Here is a 17,401-nt window from a genome sequence, read left to right on the forward strand (position 1 = left end):
TGTACTACTAACTTTGTCCTGTGGCAATGATAACCTATAAACAACCAGGAGAACAAAAATCACAATATAAAATGTAACACTAATACAATTGTTCATAAAACCTTCCCGGGCTTAATTTCATTCATTCAGTCATTAAAAAAATATGTTAATATTCATAGTATGAAATATATATTGCAAATTTAAAAGCCTGGGGGCTTTTTACATGATAAATGAGGAGCGTTGACCATGAAGATCTTACGTAATTATGAATTTGAATAAATTGTCTATGGCCTCTTGGGATGTGGAAGTGCATTTCCACCTGACGTCAACGTGTAGGTCACATTTTATGCCGATCAGAAATCGAGTATTTTACAGGGATACGAAAATAATCGTTATGTATATATATGAACGCTTATTATCAACAACCACAAACATTGATTTAATTTAATATTTATATAAAAACAATAAAACTTATTACAAAGTATTAAATTAATTCATATAAAAAGATAATAAGTAATGATTGTTAAACTGTAATTGAACGTAAATAATTTTTTATAAAACAACGCGGACTTACTTTAGCGTCTGTTTTATTAAGTTTGTAATATGGTGTTATGTGCTTACCGATGAGATACTTACTGTTTATTATTTCCTGACACTGAACCTACGGCCAACCATCATTTAATATCTAACGCCGAAGGCTTTTCCTTTTTTTGACATGGGAAATTTAAAAACATATCGATGTTAACATAATTGAATTGATAATAAATAATCGATTCATTTTAAGGCAATTAATTATATGAGATTTAGTTCATATGAAGAATAAATACTTATATAAAATTCAATATGTTTGGCTTCTAACTGACGTACAATCTTTATTATATAATAATCAATTAATATTATTATTATTACAATAACTCTCGGATTTAATAAAATAATCAAAGGAAATAAAACAAATAGATTCATTTTTATTTAGTATGCTAAACACCAAGGTAGCTAAATGACCTTATATCCGAAAATTTGTATGTAGATCGGAGACCAATAAATAATACATTGTTTCATAGACAGGTAGCAAATAGTTAATCTATTGTTTAACATTTGTACATTCCTTGCCTGTTCTTCGAAGACTGAAAACTATTTGTCAATAACGTTTTTAGCGTCTTTTGTTGGAGTGCGCATGCGCGGATATCGGTCGAACATTCTCAGTCGGCATTCAGTGCTGAATTCACGCGAGTGTTCGCGCGAGAAAGCGCGGTTTCGCCGGGCTAGGCCAGGGCGGGCGGCGCGCGCACTCCTTTACCTAGATATTAAAATCAAATAAAAACACGCCTCCATAACAATTGATTGTTGTGCCAACAGTGCGAGTGCTGTGAAGTGGTCCTGAAATGTGAAACGCCCTACAACAGGTAGTTTTTGATTATTAATATCAGTTTATCGATAAAACATGTGTTGGTACAAAGAGAATCGGTAGGTAGGCAGGTAGATGAAACAAAATTTCCATTATATATATTAAATATTCACTATATAGTTTTAATACTTAACTGTTATTTAAACACCTAATTAAACATTCTGTTTGGATTGTAATTAAATTGATCTTAAACCACCTTGGCTCTTTGTTATATACATATTAATATATACATCATAACTAAGGTTTAACTTTTATATTTTATTATAAAATAAATTAAAACTCTATTTAATTTAAGTTTTAATTTTTTTTGGTATTATATATAATTTAAATAAAATTAATTCCTAGTATTCACTGTTAGTTATTTTGTAATTACTTTATTAATTACTCGAAAGTACGATAGTTAGTACGCGATAACTATTCTAATTTATAACAAATACAGGTCCTTTATCAGACATAATAATTACAATTTTCCTTATACAAAATATACTATTTACAGTATAAATCAATAAAGGCAAATGATTAAAATTGTTATAGTAAACTTTGAAAATAGAGTACTGTTGGCCTAGTGGCGTACGACTCTCATCTCTGAGGTCGTAGGTTCAATCCCCGCCTGTGCACCAATGGATTTTCTTTCTATGTGCGCATTTATATAATATACAATAGAAATCTGAGGCCCAAACCTAAAGAGGTTGTATCGCAATTTTTGTATTGTAATAGTTGTATTGTAAGTACCTTTATTATACTAGACTATACTGTCTAGTATAATAAAGTACAGTGCTAATAGTCTAGTATAGTAGTAGTACCTTTTTATCAACATACATTTTTATTTATTACACACAAATAAAGTTCTTAACCTACATAGTAATAATAATAATAATAAAAAATTGAAACAACTATAATTGAATATTAAATGGAAAGTTTAATATTGAGAAGTTTTAAGATACACGAAAGGAAGTTGATTCGTTATATTTTGAAAGTGTCTTCATATTGGCAGATCGCCAAAGCTGGTATATGTATCACAGACATAATAATCGTATCTTAGAAATTATTTAATGAAATCAAATGTCTTTTATTATGATATATGTTACATGGTCTTAATATATAAAAATATTCCTTTCCATTGGTCACGTCATAGTTTGAGAATGTTTTTTTTACATTTTACGATCTGATATTTGCAAAAAAATATATTGCGCGGATAATCCTAGATGTTCATAAGTTGAATTTCAGTTCGATATAAATATTTACAGCTAAGACAGAAATAGCGAGATGTAGTGAAGTATTATACTCGTAGAAACCAAAAGCTTCAACTACTCACAGAAGTAAATGACATGAAAAAAAATATATATACATACTTAGAAGTAAAAAATATACTTAAAAATTAAGAGGATTTGTGAAATTTGGGAATACCACAGTATTTCGACTCCTCCAAAACTTACTTTGAAATACTTCCAATTTGATTGATTTGATGATTTTCTATTTACATTTAAACACATTTCCATTTCAACCCTTTTCCCCTCAAAGGCCTCCTCCAAATCATACATCGTTCCATCGCTCTTTGACACACCTGTAGCTTTGTATACTGCGATTTAGTACTACAAAGTTATTATATTATATTAAATTAATAATATAATATAATCATAATGAAATCAAGGGAGTATCCTGCCCGTTTGCCCCCTGATCTATAAAAAAAATTGAATATTAAAGATATGTAGTTACATACAATCTGGATGGTGACAAAATGTTGAAATTAAATCAATGTGTTCAATTAGTGGTCCATCTAAGTCCTGGAACTAGACCAGGGGGCGGTCATGGCCGCCATGAATCCGCCGTTGTGTACAATGTGGTGGGAAATTTATCTGTAACGTTGAAATTTTATTATTAAGAAAGTAAAAGAGACACACCGCGACTAAGTTCGTTTGGCCAATTGACGCACAGCTATAAGTTATTACATTTGATGAAAGAAAACATGAGAGAGCCTCATTATACGAAGCGCAAAACATTTTTTTTCGAATTGAAATTAATTATTTCGGTTAGTTTTATTGACAATGTTGTATATTTTACATTTGGGTAAAGTTCGTTTATGAATGATTATTCTATATGATAAAATATAGAATAATGATTCTAATGAAACGGGTGTCTGATCTGTTTATGGCCAGAACACATAATGAGAGAGAAACGTCATACACAATATTGTCTTGTTTGTTGAATCGCTTTTGTTATAATGAATCATCAGTAATCATTAATTTGTGGTCTTCAGGGTGATTTATATGAAGAATATATATAAATTATTTTCAAATATACGTTTAAAATATGGTTCCATTTTATTCGGTTTATCTTTTATTAACTTGATGTAACATCATTTTACTGTCGACTGATTGTGGCATAGGCGTTTTCAATAGAACATAAAATGAAAATAGTTGTTAGAACAGTAGCGGAAAAACATTTAAAGAAACTACTAATTAAAGATTCACAAGAAAATAATTGTCCTTTTTTGCTATTTTTAAAATCATTTCCAATCAATTGTTGCATATAATTAAAGGTAAATTTAGAGTATTATATTGTTAATGAAGCTCTTAGCAATCGTGTTTCAAGTAAATTATAAAATTAATTGATGTTTCCGGATGACTGGGCGTGATGACGCGTAGGCAGCGTCAGAAGTGTAGTGATGTGCTGTGCGTGTTTAATCACACCTGTGAAATCACGCATTAACATTATATTGCTTCCATTTTACGCTGCAATAGGCATCGTATGTCCACCCACGTGATTGAATTACATATAGGAAATATTTCAAGTTTGTGTTGGTGTATAAAATTAACTGATTTAAAAGGACTTACTTAAGCAACAACTCTTATATACACCTAACACGGATGAGACTTTATTATAGACATGTATGCATAGAGTGATTTGCTGGGATTATGGATGGGATGCTGGACCACCAATGGATTGTGGTGTCACAGACTGCATAACTGTTTCATTTTTATTTCTTACCAGAATTTTAGTTCAGTAACTTCAGGTTCACATAGATTCTTTAGGTAAGTACATGTGTATATCTTGTATTATTAATTGACATACTATTTAATATTAAGCAGAATGTCGAATGGTACTGAGATCTACATTATATGCCTTCCGCTTTTCTAAAAAAAATTGATTGTCAATAACATAGTAGCATGGTAAACTTAGGAGTTCCACAATTTTATTGTAACAGTTAAACAGCACTATGTGATAGTGATGTTACAATTACTTTTGGGGTGATTGTAATGCAGCACGGCTAATTAAACACACATGCCTATTTCATTCATAGGGTTCAAAATACAGCGAATTTAGGATACATTTCCATCAATGGAAAAGTTTATTCGAAATTAACAGGAGTAAGGATTAGTAATATAGGGGTATATGTATTTGGAATTATGGGGTTTATAATTCATTTACAATTCACTGGCGTGAAAAAGACGACATCAACTTTGTTATTGGTGAGTTTTAAATAGTACTTAACCTCGTTTTGTGAGTAAAATTTACTTAAAATCCTGTCAGTCATTTTTTATTTAGTGGGCATCGGAGGTTGTTCATACTGAATGGGAGACTTGATAGCTTAACTAAAATGATTCCTTATATCAAGTTCCATTCGATTGACAAAGTATGAAACTCCAAAAGACCCGTCAGATTTATAAATGCCGGAGCAAAGCCGTGGCTGTCAGTTGTCATTATATTTTGTGACATAATGACAGGGTGTATATAGTCAAATCAAATCAGTTCAAAACCTTTAAAAGCATTGTTTTGTATAAATGTAGCCTTTAAAACTTAATTTTTAAATTAAGCTACAATGTGGTTAGGCTAGAACTTAGAAGTCTAGAACACCGTCTAGACTGTAGACAATAATTCAGAGTTAAGGAAACGTTAAATTTATTCTGTCTGGCATTCCCTTTGGGTACATTACCCTCTCTAAGGGGTGAGGGCTTTAAATCTAATGTATGATTCTTTTATTATAATAATTTTCAAGATCCTGTCAAGTTAGCACTATTAAAAAACGTCACAGACTCTCCAGTCTATGCCAGCCCATTGAACAGACTATGTATTAAAAGATTTTTATAACCGAATTCATAAATTTGAATACATTGAATTTTATTTTAAATAAAGAACGTTTTTATCAATAGACATAGACAAATGTGCTTAAAGAACAAACAAGCAGAAGACTCATATGATGTTAAGTCATACCGCCGCCCATGGACATTCTGAAAGCCGGAGGGTTAGCGACTGCGATGCATTTTGAGCATGTGTGTAATTCGAAAATGATCATTTAACATCTCATATTATATAAGTAAGTAAAATAAACTTTTAGACATATTGCCCTCGTAAAATTTTAATAGCTTCAATTCGTGACTGTATTCCACAATGTATCCATTTTTATGTTCCGATGGACTAGATAAGGATGCCACTGTCACCTTCAAAAGACATTAAAAAACATGTATTTAATTTTAGGTGTTAAATGAAAATACAGTATGACTGAAGTGTGCTCGTACCCTGGCTTTAAATAATTCTTTCTCTGTGCGCAAATACTTTTACACTGTAGGAAAACATCGCGAGGAAAGAAGAATAGCTGATGTATCTAGTTCTCAAAAAACATTCATCGGATAGAGAAGATCAATATCATATCTATGTAAATCACGCGCAGCCTGAATTTATTCCTAGTCAGCGAGTGTATTGTAGGTTCACAAGGTATAAATGTGAATAAGTATCGTGATTATGTATGGATACATATAATTTTGAGATCCCGAGCCAATTGTTAGAGGTTACTTAGTAGATGGTTATCAGTATTTGTATACAGGAATACCTTGTCTAATCCCAGAATTTGATTTCAACTCAATTCATTTAAAATTAGAATAATTGCGATTCCAATCAAATATGATTTTCTGTAAATTTACAAACTCAACTTCATAATGATTCACGTGTGAGATCCTTGACGGGTATGATTCAAATTTCGAATATAAATCTGTATCAATTGCTCATCACAGGATTTTGACCTTAAACTTTAATGGCGGTTCACATTGGTGGAAATGCGTTAAAAGTTCAAATTTAGAATTCCTAACACGATTCTGTTTTGGGCAATCTCGGTTTTGTTATTACTAAATCGTTTTTTATTATTTTAAGAACATTTCGTCAAATTGTTTTCCTCTTATAAGAGTTTTTCATCGTAAATAGCACACCCTCCCTCATGCGGGGCGCGGGGAGAGAAAGCCAGGCCTATTTCACTGATCTGTTTCCGCGTTGGATAACTCTATAATAAATAAAGGAAATAAAAAAGTGCGTTCCTTTCTCAGAATCAAACTTGGCCCTCGGGGCTTATATAAAAAAAGACAAGACCAGGTTAGCTAGAAAATCACGGTTTAAAAACTTTACCACTATTTTGTTGATATAATATGTATTATATAATATCTCCTTAGTGAACTTTATAAAAATTTATTCTTATCAAGGTTTTTATGTCACTAATGCAAAACTGCATTTAATTAGCATCATATAAATATACTATGACAATTTTATGAACTTTATAATGCTAATATAAAATATTTTATAATCGTGTATGAAAAATTTGATTTTTTTTAAATTTGAAGTGTATGGAAGATCTATGTAGGTAGCACTTACTGTACACAAATATATGACAAAAACGATATTTGTTTTGTACTCTTTCTATTTGTTAATAAGATTTTTTTTCCTAGTGACGTTTATGAAGGTTAATGAAGGTAAAATTTTCCTATTTAGACAATATCCTTCAAAAATTAAAATTACTCATTAAATATCGGAGTCGTTCGATGCCAGACATCGTTCAATTATCAACAGTCCTTCAATGTAAGCAAGTGTTTGTGTCATGATAATATGCCTAAAATAAAACTGGCCATAGCGGAAATTCCGTTAGGAGCTAATTTCACTAGTCACGGGTTACTCTTGACCTAGTTTCGGAATGTAGGGCGGCTCCGGGGCCAGCCCGCCCGCCCTACCATGGAAAGTATATTTGGCTGTGCAATACTGCGTTGACCTAATATCACTGCATTTTTCATAAATGTGATGAACTGTCTATTTTAATAAACAGTTTTAATATTATCTCTCTGTCAACAAATTAAAAATATTTAAACTGTTGTCTTGTGGCGACTTAATAATTAAATTTGGTTTTTACTTTTAAATCCTTACATAGAGAGGTGGGGTGAAATTCACTATTAGACAATCATTATCTTATTACCCCCTTGGGTACACCTATTTAAATATAAGGGGGCTAAACCATTTTTAGGTTATATTCTATGACAAGACTGGCCTGTCTTGTCATTTTTTGTGAAAATTCTGAATTGTCTCTCGGATTTTCTTCCCAAGTCCATATATATTCTCACCGAATTCATAAATTGTCATGAATAGTTGTCAAGGCATATTAAATAGGTAAAATGTATGTTTCTTAGTGATGTATTTACTGAAAATATTAAACGTTAAATACATAGAAATACACAACAACAACGTAGAAAGGTACCCGAACAATCAATAATTTGTGATTATTTTTAGTACCTCGCTCCCACATTTTGTCGCCCGGGAAACGGATATGAATTGTATTAAAAATATTTCTTTCTTCTTTGGCCGCACTTGTCCAAAAATTTGATTATTATAAAGCTTATGTATTATGTGCTAGGTAAATATTGAGTTTGTCCCCAACCAGAATTTTCAATAAATAGATTGCATCACTACGACAAGAAGGGACGCAGCAAGTAACATTGCCAGCTCCAAATATTTATTTTAGCTTAATTATATAAATACATACAGTATTGCGCATACTATTGTTTCTTTATTTAATTTGCCCAATTCAGCGCGAGCCATTTCAGTCATTATACTAATAACATATTGATGTAATATTTAGTTTTCAAGATCACAGTTTCCGACGTCAGAGGTGCTAAAATACGTGTTACGACATTAACCGCTTGTGCAAATATAATTAATTACAAAGATCAAATTTAAAACACAAAATATTTTAGTAACGTCACGTTGAATATTGAAAAACATTAAATAAAAAGTTATAAAGAATAGAAAAATCTAAATATCTGGGGCTGACACCTGTCAAGCCATTTTTGTTCGTATTTTTGCCGTAAAATGTGCTTTAAATTTTTTTTTTTCAAATATTGAACACAATTTATGTACAGAGCAAACAACTGATTTAAAAATAATTTACATTTGATAAAAAATGCGATATTTTTTTGTACATAAAATGAGAATAGGATTTGAGACAGAAGTGTTGGTCTAGTACCCCATATTTTTTTCAAAATACTGAACGAATTGTGTAGTTAAAAACATGTCAGTAGTTTGCAGACTTTCAGCATATGTTTCAATCCTTTTAAACTGAAGATCAATACAGGCGACACTATCCCGGTCATTTCCCTTACGTTTCCGCGTGCCCCAGTCTATTTCCGATACACCGATGTTACGCTTCACATCGTTTCTATTTGTTTTATTCATTTATGTTCTAGATTTATATTATTTAAACAAAATTTTGGAAGACAAGGTATATAACATTTTTCACATAGTACGACGAATGTACTCAACTTTGATGGATTAAATTCAGTAATTTAATGATTATTATCAACACCGAAATAATTAGTTTTGTTTATATTTGAATTTTTCATCCCTGTGTATTTTTTATTTTGTGACTTCGTACCCTGTGCAAGTTCTACCAAACCCCAAATTAAAACCTTAATTAGCTCGTGTACAAAGTTGAATTTGGAGGAAAGACGGCCATATATAATGTAGGAGTACAATTTTTTTTTAATACCAGCCCACGTTTATTTTCCCTAAGACAATTGCCATTCGTTTTTTCATTTGTTTTAGTTTTATGTTTTATTTAATCTGATCTGCGGCGTACATATAACGGTCATAAAAGTATTTGTTAAGTTATTGCATAGATTCTATCGCTGGCTTTGAGCGCGGCGACCGAATTAAGAAATTCCGTAACAAAAAAAAACCTAACACTGATCGGTGACGTAGTAACCGCGGCCGGTGCAGCCGGTACCCGTGAGAGTGAGACGGACTATATAAAAGGTGTCTGAGTGGGATAGAGTAGTAGATTTAATTAATATCAAAGATAAAACTTGCATTATATATATATATATAATACAGAGAAAAAATACCACATAAAAATAAATAAATCATTATTTATATTTGCATGAGTTGCTAAAAAATGCTATAGCTTTATTTCAGCAGTCCCCGAGTACCACACGTATTTTTTTAAATATATACTGGATTAAATGTACGCATTAACGTAATGCCAAAATTGTTACTACATTTAATTATAAATTTACCTACATTACGAAACTTTATAGTGAATATTCCCTTTCCTTCGTAAACAACCTTCGCAGTCAGTCCCTATAAGATCAATGGTCACGTCCAACAAATCGATCACGTTACAAGACCTCAATTTCCGCAAATGAAATAATTACGTCATGTAAAAGGGATACTGTACATGATCTAATTAATAATCGCCTTGATTTCAGTACAAGGCTGTGGGCATTATCGCTTAAGCTGAATTGCGCAATTAGAAGGATATACGCTATGTGGAGCGTGTCCATATCTTTTACTTTTATTTTAAAATGGCCCCGGCTTATCTTATTTGATGTCCAATGTTAGATTTAATTATGGTATGTAAAGATTGCAGATACCATTTTATGTAAGGTTGGCACTTGCCCCCAGTGATGCAGGTGTCCATGGGCGACTGTTATCACTTTAGTCAAAGTGACCCGCTTCTTCGTTCCATATCAAATAGCTACATATTAGTGAAATTCGTACGAAATAGTTTTTGTGTTTATGCCGTTCACAGTTAAACGCGGCCCTGGAACTAAATGTTAGGATTTATAGAAACCTCACAAATGTAGAAACGTTATTGACCCACTTAAGGTCTGTGAATCCTTTTTTATCTACTTAAGAGTATGAGGGTTAATATAACCTTAAAGAAGTCGATATGAAGTTTGACGTTCATTTAGATGAAGCAGCTTACAGTAAAAAATAAATATGTACGTACAACTTAAATTAACTATACAAGTTGTAAATAAGTAATAATAATCTTTATTTATTTTTACTAAAACTTCATACATAGACCACAAAATGAAGTAATATGTATTTATTATTATAAATAATATTCTTCTATTGAAGAAAGATGCTTGTTTGTGTATGGCTGATGGCTGTTAAAGGGACCTGTGTTACAGGTCATCAGGCCCTCACCTCTTAGACTATTTATTAAAACTTATCATTATTAAAAACAATATATATATTAAAATCTATTGCTTTATTAAATAGAGCTATTGAAACTTAGCTAATGCAATATTCGCATCAAGAAGAAAGCCAATATAACCACACCAATAAGATATGCGGCGATAAAATTAAACGGTGTTCAGTCCTAATGGACTCTGAGAATGCTTTAATGTTTTCGCAACATAGTGCCACGGTGTGTGGATTAAGCTAAATATAGGGCAAATTTAGTTCAACGTTATAAACGTACGATGTATATGACTATGAGTATAGTGGGGCATCATAATGAACCTTTGTTCCTGCAAAACCAAACAAAACAAAACCTGCAGCTTAGTAGTAATAATAAAGGCCTATTTTATTCCAAAGAATTTATTCCAGAGAATTTGAGACTTCGAAGCAATATATAAGCATATACGTGGAATCAGCTGCCCACTAAAGTAATTCCGATCCAATTCGACTTAGGGTCCTTCAAGAAAAGAGCGTACCAATTTTAAAAGGCCGGCAACGCCCTCGCGAGCCTTATGCCATTGAGAGTATCAACTAGCTTCCTTCAGTACTGTCGATTAGACCCTCTTCCCGGGTAAAGGCTTCCTTTCTCCATTCACTTCCTGCTACCGCTTCTATTTCTTCCATCCACTTTGGGGCGGCTTCATCTCTTTCTCCTTGGTTCTTTCCCTGCTGTTTAAGCCGGCTTAATTAGGTCGTAGCCTAAGGTTATATATTAGTAAACATTGCGATTAATGAAAATATTTAAGAAAAAAATGTTTAATTCAAGCATAATTTGTGTGGTCCTTTGGTTAACTGGTAAAGATAGAGCGTTGGTAAAGATTCTTTAATCTTTTCATCTTTATTAAATCGTTTGATGTCGTGCCCAATGTACGCTGCTTCCGTTCTGAGATGGGGAATATACTAAGCCTAATAGAGACGGTAAATAATATTTTTATACCGCTTCGTAAAAATAGATATTTATAATATATAAGTATATCATAAGATATTTATATGTTCTCATTTTGAAATTATTGTTTCCGTTTATTGCAGCATCACACGACGACGGCCTAATTTGTGAATGCGGAAATTTATTTCAGAATTATGTGAAAAAAGAATTTTTATTAGAAAGGCGAGACGTAAATCACCCTAAATTGGGTTTCCCATTGAACAATAAGGCACACAAATGATTTTACTGATTCCCTGGATTCTTAAGGTCTTCAAGAACTTGTACAGGTTAGAGAATTAGGAGTAATGGTGACACTACACACATACATTCTAATACGTGGGCAGGACGAGTGTGTAAACGTGATAGAGACGACTCGTCCTGCCCACTTCCCTGCTCACTACGGCTAAATGTAAAAGCGGTATAAGCCTGTTACAAATAATTTTTTATGCAAAAGTAGTTTTATTCTGGGCAGAAATATTGGTATTATTTTCATAATCAAAGCGCCATTGCTCCACGGAATATCAAGGTATGCACACATTATTGGGGCGTTAGTATATTTTTGTTAGCTGATCCGGAGCGGTGACGCACCGCATGTGCAAATGCACTATATTTGGTTTCACATGGCGCGACCTGGTAACTGCACTCAAGTATAAAAAAAATAGTTTCTCCAAACTCCAAAGCTATTTTGAATGACCGAATTTATTTGAGGCTTACGTTACAAGAATAATTATTTTTTATATATCTGTGGCCATAGATCAGACAATGATAAGTACATTGTTTCTCAGTATGACTTATATTCTGACCTATGGCCACAGAATTTAATTTTAATAGATTTGTCTTGAAAATAACGATCTAGTCTAACTTAAGACTTTTTGAGACATGTATTTTAATTCGATTGTATTTTTTCTGTCCCTTAGCAAAAAAAAATCAAATAAAGTATGGTTTATTATTGTTATTAAACTCATAACTATTACTCAATATTGCATGTTATTTCCTTCCAATATTTACCCATTGTTATCGATCTCAATTAAGCATTACAAAGAATTGAACAACCTTATTGAATAAAACGGAAGCCGTAATATATTACGTAGTACATAATGACCTACGGATAATATTACCCTTGAATGTCTTTAACACCTAGAATGATTTGTTAGACGTGGTAATAATGACTCTTTATGGTATTGATAACTTAGCACTCGTAAGATAACAACGCGAAAATATTCAAAGTAATTCCTGATTGAAATATGTTATGTACAAGATGGACAAAATAGTAGTGAGGTTAATAGTCTGTTTTTCCAAATAAGCTTTTTTTTTACTTAGTGGTAGGACAAACACTATTGGTGCGTTTCACGAACGTCAGATAGCGCTATTCGTCCAACGGCAGATTCAGAGGGGGGGAGGGTCATGGGGGTCATGATGCGCCAAAGCTGGATCCGCCCTAGTATTCGTCATGAAACGCAAAGTTTCACCCATCATTTTTTTTTATTTTTTTCTATTCTTACTAGGGTTGCCTGGAAGAGATCGCTTGTTAGCAATAAGGCCGCCCGTTGCATCCCTTGTAATTTATATATACTGTGTTATTTGTATTTCTTTAGCAACGAAGTGTAAATAAATAAATAAAAATAAAAAATATTTATATATGCATATCTATTTGGTAATTCATCCATACATTGTGAAACAAACCCTAAATCTGTCAAAAAATGACAGTAGGTTTACGTTTGGACAGTATACGAGTAATGGCATTGGTTAATGTAACATTTGTTTCTTTTCAGGAGAAAATTATCCAGCAAGATGACTGTAGTTGTGAATCCAGCGAGGACGGAGGAGGAAGACATCGGATCTCCTATTCCCCCTCACTCTCACCCATTGGATTTACCCTTGGCTTCAACACCTGATGATCCTATGATCAGTCCTCAATATGTCGATTACATCAGTCCCACTTCTGATATAATAGAAAATGACAGCATAGAAAATTCTCCTGAATCTCCGCCTAACTTATACGATGATGAAACTCAGAGTGACATTGTATTTGTAGCTGGTATAAATGACGACACATATCGCTTCCCCGGCCATCGGCGAGTCCTGGCTGCAACCAGTCCTGTCTTCGCAGCTCTACTATCAGCTAAAACCGACGTAATAGTGGTCGATTATATTGATCACAGGGGATTTGAGAATCTACTCAGATACTATTATTGTGAGCCCACACAACTAACAACTGTACACACAGCTAGATCAACCCTCGATGCTGCTTACAAGTTTTTATGTCCTCAACTTACTGAACGATGTGCACGCAAGTTAGACGAAATGTTGGACGCAGAAGTAGCACTGGACATTATACGAGACTTACGATTCTTGTGTGCTAGATTGCCTGGTGCCGCTTCTGCGCCACCCTTGCCTGCCTTGACGGATGATAGAGCAGCTCGATCGCTCGCCCAATGTGCGAGCTGGTGTGACATGTTAGCGCATAACACTCTCCTTGTATTGGACGATAATGCTGATGAGGCACTACAACATGAGAAGCTCGAAGATCTCACATATGAAGACCTCGCGTTGATTGTTAAACGAGACACTTTGAGAGTATCGAATGAACTTATTCTGATAGAAGCATTATCACGCTGGAGTACATCTATTTGCAAGAAATACAAACGAGAGTTGACGCCTGCCAATAAACGAGCCGCATTAGGAGAGCTGTCATATTGTCCTCGATACCTGCTACTTCAGGGCGATGAATTGGAACGCGCATTTGGATTTGAGTTGTTAGAGCCAATGGAAAGAGCTCTGGTATTGGCACGAGCGAGGAAATTATCAGCACCAATTCCTGTCGGAGCACATCAGGAGAATCTACTTCGCCGTTGGGCCCGACCGCGACCAAAGGATCCGGCGGCAGCCCCCGTGAAGCTTAGTCCACGTTCTGAACCAGAGCCTGAAGAATTACAACCCACAAAGCTCTGTGGTCGACGCCCGAAACGTCTTAAACACCCAAAATACCAAATAGAGGATCCAAACCTTTACAATACTTATAAAAAACAAAAAGGGTGTTGCGCTAAATTTACTGATGGATTAATCCGAGCATTTATTTGTTTATTCGATTGAAAATCTACAATTACTGAATTTGTAATTCAATGTGTAGCTATTGAATAGAGTTAAATAATGTGGTAAAATCTATGTTGTAAAGTAACCTAAACGTGTGTTAAAACGCGTTGGAAGTTATACTCCTTTTGCGCAGCAAGATAAAATCTTTTAATTTTTTTTATCATCCACCTTACTCGACGTTTGTAGAAATACTGATACTAACAGTAGAAAAAAAAAACAAAATTTTGACCTTAGCTAAGTTCACGGTGTCAGTTTTTGTGACAGTGTGCGTGCGCGTCGTAAAAATTATTTATTTATTTATTATTTATAGCCTTATAGCAGGATCAATATATACATTATAGCTTTTGTTTTTGTTGTCTATGATAGCTGATTCTGTGTGCCCACTGGCAAAGGCCTCCCCCGTTTTTACATTTAAGGTTGTACATTTGGGGGGCGGTGGTCTAATTCCCCACGGGGACCAGCCGGGTTGGGAATGCTTCTTTTGTTTGATTATGTTTAATTGTTTGATTTTGTTAATTTACTCCATCATATTTCCCGGACGCGCCAAAAGAAGTATAACTTCAATAAAATTAAATATTGGTAGGATATAGTAACTTCTAGTGCAAAACTATTTTTGTACTTTGTAAAAATACTTGACATTTCTAACCTCTAACGTAGATAAACTACCAGATTTGAATACACTATTTTTGGCTTGACATCAAAACCTCAGGTTTCAAATTATATATCATACATTATGCCTCTGTATGCTTTAAAAGCGTAAATCTTTATAGAAAAATTAGTAGTTTCCGTTTGTATACGTTATATTATTGTAAATGGCATAACTGTATGCTATATTGATTTAGATAATTAAACCACAAGAAACACCAGTTGTAGAACAATTCGGGTGATTTCATTTAATAAATTTTTAAAAAGATAATTTGATTATTACGATGCACAAAGCTTTGAGCGAATGTCTGTTAAAATGTTGATAAATAATGAAAATTTTATTGCATTTAACAACGACTATTAGTTAATAATTTTGTTGCTAGTACATTCTTATTCATTGCTGTTAATTCTGATGTGTTTCAATTAATTTAATGTCTTTCGTGGCCTGAAAGCAATTTTATTAACGAATGCACTTTTTCACACAACTCGCCTAACTTAAGCCTGCGCCCGTACTCTGTAACTTCCAATATTGACAGCGAAACCGAACTCGAAGTTTTTGAAGTTCGATAATCCTCTTAATAATCACAGCACTGATGACGTAACCTTCCGATTGCAAAAGTTTGGAATCGGAATCGATGTTACAGAGGCAGGGGCCTGTTATCAAAGCATAAATTCTACGTAGTAGCACAATACGTTATTTTTATATATAAAAGTCGGGTTATAATACATCAGAATTCACACACTTTTACATATAACGAACACAATTTTTGTGTTTAAATCATTTTGCTTGAAAACTAGCGATACTATATTGTGATGAATTAGAATTTATTTCTTCCCATTAATTGTGTGCTAGTCGTATTATAAGTACATTGTTATTGTTTATTAGATTAATTATACAGATTTAGTTTTGTATGGTGCTTCGATTTCTTTTAGCAGCTTTTCGTATACATAGTGCCATAGGTAATTATGATTTTTGTAAATACATAGATTATTCAATTGATGACCTTAGCTTAAATTTTCTTATGAAAATTCTTTCATTTCTACTAAGTATGTAACAGCTGCTCTTTATTAGGTGTAATTAAAATTTCTTGTATCTTTATTATAATTACTGCCAAATCTAGGTGTTTAATGTACTATAATTTCACTCCATTCATAAAAACTGAATCAGTCTTATTATTATTTTAAAAGTACATTTGCTATGTTGAATGTGTTTCGGCTGTGATGAAGAGTTGTACCCAAGATCGAATAGTGAATTTGTAAGAGCTTTGGGCTATTACGGGGAACATCCCCTCAGGCACACGCGAAAAATACACCGACCGAAAACAGGCGACGGGAATTCCCCGTTTTGTTCGATAGATGCGCATCGCATATGGCTTGATTGATCTCAGGCAAGCTTATGATGGGATTTTATTTTAAGATATTTCTTAAAATTTAAAATATCGCCTATTATTTTCAGTCGAGACTGGGGGTCGGTCGGTCCTTTGTACCGACGGAGCTCTAGGCTGGAGCCAAAAAATACCTTATAATAATATCAAACCTAGTATCCGTAAAACCGGGATGTTGTAGAACCTTAACATTATTTAAAACAAATACGGTTGGTCTCAGCCTATACACAATTTGACGTAAGCGTACTTTGGTTAATAAGACTATTTTGTTTTTTATGAACAAGTAAGTAAATTAATACGCAATGCGTAGAGCATTTATATGTTACCAGTGTATCTACAATTAAATTGTATTTATAGATAAGTTTATTAGAAATTATTTGCATTAAATGTAATCAAATGTAGATGGAATGTCTTCAGCTAAGAGCTGATTGATTTTAAATAAAGATTTGATGTTATTTATTTATTTTTTTATGACGATGAATATAGAACAGGAACCATCAATAGTCTTGATATGAATTAACTCTCATAAAAGAGTTGTGCGATTGGAAACTCGAAGCTTCACTCACGACTAGAATACTTTCTAACTTTTCAACTCTCTCAACCATATTACAAAGCACTTCTTCAGCTGTTTGTAAATCTTTACGAAGGATTATGATAGTGTCTTTCATATCAATCATTGTATTTATCTTTGAATTG

At 33.1% G+C, this 17,401-nt stretch overlaps 1 protein-coding gene across 1 annotated transcript; it reads left to right on the plus strand.

Annotated features, from left to right (window-relative positions):
- The first annotated feature begins 1,192 nt into the window (after positions 1 to 1,192).
- Positions 1,193 to 17,164, plus strand: LOC110998103. The gene is made up of 2 exons (XM_022266563.2): positions 1,193 to 1,382; positions 13,355 to 17,164. Exon 2 carries the CDS (start codon positions 13,374 to 13,376, stop codon positions 14,673 to 14,675), a length of 1,302 nt encoding a protein of 433 aa, XP_022122255.1. The 5' UTR covers positions 1,193 to 1,382; positions 13,355 to 13,373; the 3' UTR covers positions 14,676 to 17,164.
- The last annotated feature ends 237 nt before the right edge of the window (positions 17,165 to 17,401 follow it).

The sequence above is a fragment of the Pieris rapae genome, chromosome 16 (assembly GCF_905147795.1).
Source record: "Pieris rapae chromosome 16, ilPieRapa1.1, whole genome shotgun sequence".
NCBI classification, from domain to species: Eukaryota; Metazoa; Arthropoda; class Insecta; order Lepidoptera; family Pieridae; genus Pieris; species Pieris rapae.

Excerpts from the sequence above, each read along its gene's own strand:
- LOC110998103 (XM_022266563.2), top strand. The coding sequence starts at position 13,374 with ATGACTGTAGTTGTGAATCCAGCGAGGACGGAGGAGGAAGACATCGGA.